The following is an 11,360-nucleotide window of genomic DNA, read 5'->3' on the forward strand; positions in this document are numbered from 1 at the left end:
AGATTTAGGTGTAAGCACTTTTTCTCTAGTTTTTTTTTATCCTAATATGGTTTTTGAAGCTATTATTTTTCGTTATTTTAGATCTAGAGAGCCCTCAGGATATATGCATGCACCCTATGAGATTTAGAGCACAAAAATGGAGTAATCCAAGTTTCCTAACAATATTTTCTTTTAGTTAATTACCTGCATGATGTATATAACCTCAAGCCAATTTCAATCCATTTTTTGTATTTATTTATATATTTTTTTAATAATTGTTGGCAACAACATTTCTCCATGAAACTTTGTAGAGTAGAATTACTACTAAGATTGAATTCAAGTTGTCCATCCATTCATTCATTTCCTATTTATTGTGTTTGACTTATTTATTCATTTGTTGTTTATTTTTATATTTATTTATTTTACTCACTATGTTTGAGCATATGAAAGAGAAAGTTAATCTGTAATTTTATTTGGCATGTATTATTCAATTAATGATTTAAGTGTCAAAGTCAATCTTACTTACTTAATAGAGACCAATATATTTGAGCTCATAAATCCCTTGTACCTTCCCATTAGATAATATAATCCCGAATTCATCATTTGTTCTTAATTCATGACCCTTTTTTAAGGTTTATTCGAGATCCCATAGGATTTCAACCGTGTAGGGTTTTATTTTTTATTTTATGTTTTCTTAAAAATGAATAAAATAATTGCAACTTCAAATAAAAAATAAGTAAATAAATAATAGCACCATATGTATACCACCAAAATCATTATTATATTGAATATTTAAAATAAAGCTAAAAGCATAATTATTTACAATTAAATCACATACATGGTTTCCATATTCCATGAGTGAAGTTAAAGCTCCATACCTTGTGGATCAAGTTTTAACCAAGAATGCTACCATGTTCCATATTCCATGGGTAAAGCAAAAGCTTCACTAGGGACTTGGGAGTGATGATGCAGCCTCCACTGTCTGTAATCCTTGTGGAGCAAGTTTTTACCATATTCCATGAGTAAAGTAAAATTAAAATTAAGTAAAAGCTCCTACTGTGGGGTGACGCGGTCACCACTTCCCAATCCTTGTGGACAAAGTTTTTGTACCAAGGAATATTTGTGGGAGATAAAGCATGTCCACTCGCATAAAATTCCTTATGCCCAAAGTGCTCTTTATGAAATGCTAATCACTTTCAAGTCCTTTGCTCGCCCACTACAACAACTTGACAAATTCTAATGGAATATTATACCAATTTTCAAGACTACACACTTGTTTCACACCCCACCCCCACTCCATTGGATCTCATCAAATCAAATTGTGGATTTGGAGTATACCTTGGATTTTTATTTTATTTTTAATTAAGAAAAATGTTGCCAAAAGTAAATAGAGGGATAAAGAATTATAGGAATAATGAAAGGAAAGCAAACTATCAGTTGCATTGTTATTATTATCATTTTTTCTATCATCTTATTAACATATTAATTTTTTTTTTTTTTTATCATATTCCATCATCTTCTATTATGTAAACAAATGGTGAATCCCACAAAATAAAAGAAAAAATTTAGAAAAAGTATATTTTCATATACTGGTATAAAAATAATTATAAAATAAAAACCCTTTAAAAATAATTTAAATTTTATGTACTCACCGGTCAAAGATAGTACCTATATTATTAAAAGATAATGTCTGAATAATTAAAAATGGTACCTTTGACCAAAAAGTACATAAAATACAAATTATTTTTAAATAATTACTTGAAATTTTAATTAAGTTTTATGTACTCACGGGTTAAAAGTACAATACCTATATCATTAAAAGATAGTGTCTGAATGGTTAAAAATAGTACATTTGACAAAAAAATGTATAAAATATTAATTATTTTTAGATAATTACTTAAAATTTTAATTTTGATGTTTTTTTTATATGAGTGTATACAACACACTTTTTCTTTTAAATTCAATGAAATCTTATCACATACTTGGATTTATTCTTCATCTTTTTCTCCTATGTAAAATACAGATTTTAAAAATGTATAATTTTTAAATAACTTGTATTAATTTGATTTTTTTCTTATTGGTTAAATAAGATCTTCTCTTTTCATAATATATATGAAAAAGGATTCTAGGATTCTAGGATTCTAGGATTTACTATGTTTGGTAACTGTTTTCTAATTTAAAAAACAAGTTTTACAAACTTTTTACAAAAAGTAGTTTTATTAGAATTTATTCAAAGTAAGTTGTTTTTTTAGAATAATTTGAGGTATTTTTTTAAAAAAAAAAAAAAATTGGTTAGAGTTTTAAAATAATAATTGAAGAAATAAAAAATACTTAAAAACTTTTACATTGCATGTAAGTGTAAGAAAACCATTTTCAAATAAAATTTGTTTTTAAAAATTAAAAACCATATATGTTTTAAATTATTAATTAATTAAATATTTGAAGGTTCAATTTAATTTTTTTTTAAAAAAAATAAAAAAAAGTAATAAACTCAATATAAAATATAAAATATCTAGTATAAAAAATATATATATGTTACATTTTTAAAAATCATTTTAAACAAATTCAAAATTTGAGGTAATAAGATTTTTTTATATTAAAAATTATTATTTTTTAATGTAAATTACTATTATTTTTTATTTAAAAAATAAAAAATAAATATCCATAGGAAACTATTCTAATGCATTATTAATAAAAATCATATTCTATTTGAATCTTTTTTTTTTTCAATAAATGTATTAACTGGAATCATAGAAAATATTTTTCAACTTTGTAGGATGCTGCTGTACGATACGCCTATTCTTTAGAAACTTCTATGCCTTTCCCTCTGTTTTAATAATTAAACAGGATATAAAAATGTTAGAAAAGAAGAAGAAGAAGACGATGACTTTTTGCGGTTATAAAATGCAGTTGTATGGACTACTGAATAATAACTAGTAACTAAAAACAGAGTATCAGCATCAGAAGGTAGGCCAAAAGGTATGACATCTCTCTCAAGACCAGTTTTTTCTTTCTTTTCTTTCTTTCTTTCCCTTTTTTTTATTTTTTTATTTTTTTTTTATTTTTAAAGTTTAAAACATCTGTTAAGTCTGAAATTCTCTGACAGAAACTAGAGACGCATAGAGAGTATTTCAGGGAAATCAGATAAAGCGAGAGAGATGGGAGATGAAAATGAAAAAGAAGGAGGAAGGAAGAAGGTGCCGGTAGAGGGAAAGCGGAACATCCTCATAACCAGCGCTCTGCCTTACGTCAACAACGTTCCTCATCTCGGCAACATCATTGGCTGTAACTTCCCCTTCTCTTCCTTTTTTAATTCTTCTCTCCTTCTTGTCTTATAATTCAATCCAATCAATTGCTTTGGTATTCCTTAATTACTCTTTGCAAGTCATGATGCTTGCTTGGCTACTTGGAAAACTTTTTTTTTTTTTAGTATATGAGGATGTAGGATGAAGGCCGCAGCACAAAGTAGAATAATACTGAATGCATATATTCAGGAGATCAGGTCAAGGTCTGAAGAGTGGGGGTCTATAGGAGGAAGTCGACTAAGGTGGTTTATACATGTCTGACAAAACACACTGATAAGTAAGATATGAATTAATTCAAGTATAAGGCGACACAATGAATAGAGGAAGACCATAAGGGAGCTGGCTCAAGATGGTTAGAAAATAATAATGGCTTACCTCGATAGAGCTGAATTGTGAAAAATATTAAGTTAAACTTGTTCCTTAATTTTGAGTTCGTTTCTAATTTTATCGAAAATCATGTCAGCTGTTCAGAGCATAAGGTTATGAAAAAAGAGAAAAATGTGCATGCTTTTGCCATTCTCTTTTGTGTTAGTACCTTAGGAATCTAGCATTCATGTGTTTGCTTGCACCTTTTTAACCATTTTCTTGGCTTGTTATCCACCTAATCACTGGAGAGACTTTTGTGGATTCTCAAAATTCTCTCATTGAAAATTCATCCCCTTTTTTTTTAACTATATTTCCTTGGCCCTTTTCCAGGTGTTTTAAGTGCTGATGTATTCGCCCGTTACTGCCGCCTTCGTGGCTACAATGTGTTATACATATGTGGGACTGATGAGTATGGGACAGCAACAGAGACAAAGGCCATGGAGGAGAATTGCTCCCCTCAACAAATTTGTGACAAGTAAACTGCTCACCACATCTGTTTTCTTTGATTCCCTATAATTTAGTTGTGAAAGATTTTCTTTCTGTTGCTCATGTGGCAAATTCTATTGATGGCCAACCTTGTGGTAGTGGACACTCTTTGAAGAAAGTTCCATCTTGAGTTTTGCAAGATGTTAGTCGTTTAATATCTTTCACATCTTGAGGCATGTCAGGCACTAGATTCTGCTTATGACTTACTTTAGTTAATAGCTGATAAAGGCATTTTCCTTTCCTCATCCAAATATGTATATATGTCCTTGGTCAGTGAACTTAGGAATCTGGGGTTGAATTGCATCTCTTCTCACCTTTCAACTCATGCTTCCTGCTGTTGTAGATACCACAAAATTCACAAAGAAGTTTACGATTGGTTCGACATCAGTTTTGATGAGTTTGGGCGGACATCAACTCCCCAACACACTGAAGTTTGCCAAGAAATTTTTAAGAAACTGATGGAAAACAATTGGCTTTCCGAGAACAGAATGCAACAGGTAAAACAGTTACATTGTGCTTAATTACATGTTATTGTGGTTTCCATTAATTGTCACTTTCATCATCAAATTTGTTTATGAAGAAGGCATTCTCATTGGTAAATCCTGCACCATCTGTTCATTAATTTGAGGTTCAATACTAATGCAGCTTTATTGCGAGACATGTCAACGTTTCTTAGCTGATCGGCTTGTGGAAGGCACCTGCCCAACACTAGATTGTAATTACGACTCTGCTCGTGGGGATCAGTGCGAAAAGTGTGGAAAGCTATTGAATCCAACTGAACTGAAAGATCCTAGATGCAAGGTGTGACTATCTTTTTCATTTCATTGAAAACTATCACTTGCCTACTGGGTTAAAAAACATCCAGTTGTTTTTCAAAATTTCTGTCTCACTTGAAAGATTGTATGATCAACAGGTATGCCAGTCCACTCCACAAATCCGTGATACAGACCACTTGTTTCTCGAGCTCCCATTGCTAAAGGATAAATTGGAAGAATATATCAATAACATGTCCATTGCAGGATGCTGGAGCCAAAATGCTATCCAAGCTACATATGCATGGCTTAAAGAAGGACTTAGATCCCGCTGTATTACCAGGGATCTCAAGTGGGGGGTTCCTGTTCCACATGAAAAATATAAGGACAAGGTTGGACAAGATTTAATTTCATTTGATTTAATTTGTAGAATTGACCCCTTCTTTTTCTGTAGAGAAATTTCTTGGTCTATATGGTTTTTGCAAACAATGTTCGAAACAATTTATACTACTCTGATCACATGATACATAGGTTTTCTATGTCTGGTTTGATGCACCAATTGGTTATGTCTCAATCACTGCATGCTATACACCTGAGTGGGAAAAGTGGTGGAAGAACCCCGAAAATGTGGATCTGTACCAGTTTATGGGCAAGGATAATGTGCCCTTCCACACTGTAAGAGTTCATCTCCTATGCCTGAATACACAGTTCATTATTTCTTTTTATTGTAACTGGAGTTGGATTTAGTTCCTACACATGATCCTTTGCTTGATTTTTTAATTCCAGGTGATGTTCCCATCTACACTTATTGGAACTGGAGAAAACTGGACATTGATGAAGAGCATTAGTGTTACAGAATACTTAAACTATGAAGCAGGTACTCGTTAGCAGTCTGAAATGGTTCTCATCCATATAAAATTGCCCAACGGCCTTTTCTCAATTTTGATCCCTGTCAGAAATTCTCCGTGTCATGATAGCATGTTCCTTTGGCTTTTCTGATTTTTGTCTTTCCTTTGTATGATGCTGCAGGAAAGTTCTCCAAGAGCAAAGGAGTAGGAGTTTTTGGCAATGATGTGAAAGACACAAAAATTCCTGCAGAAGTGTGGCGATATTACTTGCTAACTAACAGGCCAGAAGTGAGTTCTTTGTTGAGCATCTAATGTTGGCTATGGATGTGTGACTGTCCTCTCAGAATCTTTAACTGATTTATCTTTGTTAGGTGTCAGACTCATTATTTACATGGGTAGACTTGCAAGCAAAGCTAAATACTGAGTTGCTGAATAATCTGGGCAATTTCATCAATCGAGTATTGAGCTTCATCGCCAAAGCTCCAGGTTTGTCAGATGCTTGCAGAAATGAAAATTTAGGCTATGTTTGGTTCCCGGAAAATTTGAGGGAAAATGCGAGGGAAAGAAAATACAAAGGGAAAGTAGAAGGAAAGAAAAAGTGAAGGAAAATAAAAAAATAGATTAAAAGTTGATAAATTATTTTTTTGTTACTTCAAACTCATTTTATTTATTTTAACTCATCAATGTAAAGATTAAATAATTTAAAAATATATAAGTTTTTAATTAGGTTTAATAAAATTTGATTTTCTTTGATATTTTTCATAGGACAACCAAACATGAGAAAATCATTTTCCTTAGCATTTTTTTTCTTTCCTTTGTACTTTCCGCGAACCAAACATAGCCTTAGAGTTCCTGGTCTAGATTCTGTTTCTTTGTCTTTATTTTATTTGAAATGGGAACATTTTATTCATGAAAAGTACCTAATATGAAGAATGGAAGGAGAGCCCTTTCTACACTCAAGACAGAATCATCCCTTCCCCAAAAGTACTCAAAAGAAGAAAGAAAATGAAAGCTAACAACAAACTGTACCAAATCATGGACAAACATAATACACTTTTAGGATTCACAAGACATGTGATTAATGAAAATACCTAATATAAAGAGCAGGAGAGGGATCCTTTCTAGAGTCAAAAAATAGATTCATCCCTCACCCCCACCCCCCAAAAAACAGAAAGTGAAAAATGGCAGCCAAGGGTACCAAATCATGGGCAAACATAACTGCAAAGCATTTTCCCCTTTTGGTGAGGAAAATAGCTACTTGATTAACAATCTTTTGCCCAGTGCAACCAATCTGTCTATATCCTTCTTCTCAACATTTCCAAATCTCGTCAAGTAAATTTGATGGACCTTAGAATAGGGAGACAACCAAGGCTCATCTATTACATCTAGAGATACATAGCCAAGTCCCTGTTTGGACTAAAGAATTCCATGACTATGTCTCATCTATCACACCTACAGATACATTGTCAAGCCCCTCTTTAGACAAAAGAATTTGATGCATGCACTAGGGCCTTCCTTATAATAGGGATAAGACTTTGTGGAGCCTGGTGCTTTATCTCTTAAATTTTGACTTTTTGAGGTTTAATTAAAACGTTTTCTCAGGTTGCAAACCTGCCAATTAGGAACAGCTAGAAATGTTCTGTTTTTGAGAAATTTGAGTCCCATTCTGTTACTGTGTTAATTTATTTCAAATTCTTCTTTTTCCCTTCAAGTTTCTCAGTGTAAGGAACATCATACCAGAAGGAAGGAGAAACTGAAAACCAGTAAAAATTGAATTTGTTTTTGTGACACTTCTTAGAAATCCCTGTGGTAGCCTACTTCGTTGTTTCTCTCTTCCATTCTACTCTTGTTCCATCTCCTTCTTGCATTCTTTCTAAACCTTTTCCCAAATTTTTATAGATCTCTCACCAACTTCCTTTCCAAAATAACCCTCACTTTCAATAACATCCAATCTCATCTGGTAAGAGATTTTCCTTTATTCGTTCAACTACAATGCTTGGAACCACAACCCTCTTCTTAAAATTTGAAACCCTTTCAGAATGTTATGAAGCCATCAAGAAGGATTCACTTGTCTCCCAAATGTTGAATACAGAATAACCTTCCACAAAGAAGAGAGTGTGTTCTGAAGATCAACCTTGGAACTAGCATCTGGTCATTCAGAAAGAACCTCAGCAACAGCATGATTTGGACTCCTGCTTCTTGTGTTGTAAAAATGAATCTCACTCATAACTTTGGCATTGCATTTTGAATCCAAAAGCAGGTTCACAGCTTGAGGTCTTCTATACAACCATATTGAAGTGGCTGATTCAACTGAAACAATCTGTTGAAAGAAGTGGCAAACTCATCTCTTGGAGTTTACCATCCTCTGTATTTCTTTATGTGAGAAGTTATCTGTCTAGTATCACAACAGATTTTTCTATATGTTCAAAGGATCTGGTTTAGGAATTTTTTGTGTGCACTGTCTTCATCCTGTGTTTTATTCTTTTTGGTGGTAGCATCTGTAGAAAGCTTCATGTGGCCTAAATTTTTATGAACCTGTCATCACTCAACTCATATTTCCCTAAATCTTTGGTTATGATTCTTTGTTCAGGATTAGGATATGGGTCTAGCATTCCTGATGCTCCAGGTGCAGAATCACATTATTTGACCAAGGCATTAGCAGAAAAAGTTGGCGCATACTTAGAGCAATATATAGAAGCTATGGAGAAGGTGATGCAACATTTCTAAGTTAATGGAGTTGTCAAATTACAATCCCAGCACTTGTCCAACTAAAACTCAATATGTTCTGCATTCATTTATAAAATAGAACTCTTCGGTGTTTTTAATGTGAATTAGGTTAAACTAAAGCAAGGACTGAAAATTGGAATGAGCATCTCCAGTGAGGGGAATGGGTATCTGCAAGTAAGCCTGTAAAACCCTTTATGTGGTTTTATTGACTGTTTCAGTTATGTTTGTCATATTTCATGCTTATCAGAAAGAAAAAGTTTCTTGATTAAGATGATTATTTGAATACTGAATTTTCCATAGGAAAGCCAATTCTGGAAACTTTACAAGGAAGATCGAGCTTCCTGTTCTATTGTTATGAGAACTTCAGTGGGGCTGGTTTATCTTCTCTCATGTTTGTTAGAACCTTTCATGCCATCGTTTTCACTTGAGGTAACATCAGGCTCTGCACTGTATACATTGCTACAAAATATTTACCTAATGATTATCACAGGGTGCTTACCTTTAACAGGTTTGTTCTTTATGACATGAAGGTATTAAAGCAGCTCAATTTGCCTCCTGAAACACGGCTTTCTCTTTGTGATGAAAATGGAGATCTTGAGAGGGCAAGAAAACCTTGGGAGCTTCTGCCTGCTGGTCACAAGATAGGGACTCCAGAACCTTTATTTAACGAATTGGTAAATATGCTATTTTATTACTGTCATCATTCTTTTTGTCCATTGTCTCTGCTTTGGTACTTCCTTTTTATTCTGCTAACTACTCATCAAGACCCTTCCTTTCCTTCTCTTTCTTTCTTTCCTTCTGTGCAGAGGGATGAAGATGTGGAGTTTTTCAGGGAGAAGTTTGCCGGAAGTCAAGCAGATAGGGTCGTGAAGGCAGAAGCTGAAGCAAAGAAGATAGTTGAACAATTGAAGGAAGCAAAAATTTCAGGTTTCCATTCTTTCTTCTACTGTGACTACCACTTATAATTATTGTTATCTCAAATAATATTAAGGAATACAGTTTGTGAAAGCAAAATGTTACCAGGGAAATTTTCATATCTTGTTCCAAATTTTTTGAGTAGTAGTCTTTAGTATTTGTCTGCAGCTCCATTGAATCTCATTGTAAAATTAATTGATGGAGAGATTCAATGAAGAATGGCGGTTTCCATGTTTGATTTGGAGAACGCAGACTAGGCATTGAAAAGAAAAAAACTCAAAGAGGATTTACTTGATGGTGGTGTTCTTACTTTTCTAGATGGTAATGGAAAGAAACAGAAGTCAACCAAGTCTGGATCAGAAGTCCAAATAAAGAAAAGCTGTAAATCAGAAGTTTCAATTTCTAGACTTGATATCCGTGTTGGCCTCATCAAGGAAGCTCAGAAACATCCGGATGCTGACTCCCTTTATGTGAAAGAGATAGATGTTGGTGAAGTAGCAACCCGAACCGTTGTTAGTGGCCTTGTCAAACATGTACCTCTTGAAGAAATGCTGGTATGTCCATTGCCTTTTCTTCATGCTTCTTTCGGTTAGCGAATGTAGCTGATTGAGAATCATGAAAATGATGTAATATTACCCTTCGCAGAACCGAAAAGTCTGTGTCCTTTGCAACCTGAAGCCAGCAACCATGCGGGGAGTCAATTCACAAGCAATGGTTCTTACTGCTTCCGACAAGAATGGCACCAAGGTAAGCCACTTAATTACCTCCATTGGTTTAGCAATCTTCTTAATCGATCCTTGATTTAAGCAACCTAATGATCTCTCTTCTATCCACCACTTTGGAATCAAGAAAACTGTCAGTGATTATCACACAATTGACTAGAAATGAACTGAAACCATTGTGAATATTTCAGGTTGAATTGGTGGAACCACCCCATTCTGCTTCAGTAGGAGAAAGGGTGACATTTCCTGGTTTTGAAGGCAAACCGGACCGTGTTCTCAACCCCAAGAAAAAGATATGGGAAACACTGCAATCGGACCTGCACACTGACGCACAACTGTTTGCTTTCTACAAAGACGTGCCTTTCACAACATCAGCAGGCGTTTGCAAGGTTAAGTCAGTATCTAATGGAGTGATAAGCTAATTGGACACACGTCCCTCCCTGGAAATTAAGTATGGTTTGGCATAATAATTTGTAGCATGTAATTGATGTTGGCTTGTGTAGTTCCTGAAAACTTGTGAAATAGTATTAGGTAATTTGCGTTCAATTAACTTATGTTTGACCATGTATACAAGCAACTAAATTTGAACTCAAACCCTCTGATGCAAAATAAATGTATGTTTATTTGGTGGAGATATTATAATATATAATATATGTTTTCTACGTGGACTCATATTTTATAATATATGTTAATTTGTCAACAAATTTATATAAAGATATAAGCTATATTTAGTTGACGGGATATAATATGTATATTTTAGGATATTATATCTCATTATATAGAAAAAATACATATCCTAAAATATGATACACAATTGGATATGATATCCATGGATATTAAAACCAGGTAGCATATCCAATATTGAAATATGTTATACTTATATATATATATATATATATTATAATATATTTTATAAGCATTTTTTTATTCTTCTTTTTCAATCACTAATTTAATTTTATAATAAAAAATTATTTTAAAAATAAGTAATATAAAAAAATTATAAATAATATATTTCACCACTTATCTTGTTCCATATTTAGTTGAACATATGGTATGATAAGGGATTGGATAATTTATCTTATCGCATTACAAACCAAACATGGGATAGACACATGTAATCCATTCTTTTATCCTATCTCATGATATATATAAATGTAGCTATAACACATTAGATTTAGTTATGATTGATAATATTCAAGTTCATTGGAATTTGAATGTGACTTCATAATTAAATCTTAATTATATTGTTATCCTTATTTC

At 33.0% G+C, this 11,360-nt stretch overlaps 1 protein-coding gene across 1 annotated transcript; it reads left to right on the top strand.

Annotated features, from left to right (window-relative positions):
• Nucleotides 1-2,906: 2,906 nt before the first annotated feature.
• On the top strand, nucleotides 2,907-10,734 carry LOC117917624 (probable methionine--tRNA ligase). Its single transcript, XM_034833955.1, has 18 exons — nucleotides 2,907-2,958; nucleotides 3,086-3,264; nucleotides 3,981-4,125; nucleotides 4,480-4,633; nucleotides 4,782-4,937; nucleotides 5,050-5,280; nucleotides 5,420-5,563; nucleotides 5,675-5,765; nucleotides 5,918-6,024; nucleotides 6,108-6,222; nucleotides 8,327-8,445; nucleotides 8,572-8,637; nucleotides 8,764-8,892; nucleotides 8,994-9,137; nucleotides 9,270-9,390; nucleotides 9,697-9,932; nucleotides 10,024-10,125; nucleotides 10,292-10,734. Exons 2-18 carry the CDS (start codon nucleotides 3,138-3,140, stop codon nucleotides 10,520-10,522), a joined length of 2,418 nt encoding a protein of 805 aa, XP_034689846.1. The 5' UTR covers nucleotides 2,907-2,958; nucleotides 3,086-3,137; the 3' UTR covers nucleotides 10,523-10,734.
• The last annotated feature ends 626 nt before the right edge of the window (nucleotides 10,735-11,360 follow it).

Source organism: Vitis riparia, chromosome 7, assembly GCF_004353265.1.
Source record: "Vitis riparia cultivar Riparia Gloire de Montpellier isolate 1030 chromosome 7, EGFV_Vit.rip_1.0, whole genome shotgun sequence".
Lineage (NCBI taxonomy): Eukaryota > Viridiplantae > Streptophyta > Magnoliopsida > Vitales > Vitaceae > Vitis > Vitis riparia.

Bases quoted from the DNA above. Each gene is read 5' to 3' on its own strand.
- LOC117917624 (XM_034833955.1), top strand. From the start codon at position 3,138: ATGGGAGATGAAAATGAAAAAGAAGGAGGAAGGAAGAAGGTGCCGGTA. The intron at 9,138-9,269 runs GTAAATATGCTA...CCTTCTGTGCAG, and splicing joins AACCTTTATTTAACGAATTG to AGGGATGAAGATGTGGAGTT. The intron at 10,126-10,291 runs GTAAGCCACTTA...TGAATATTTCAG, and splicing joins CCGACAAGAATGGCACCAAG to GTTGAATTGGTGGAACCACC.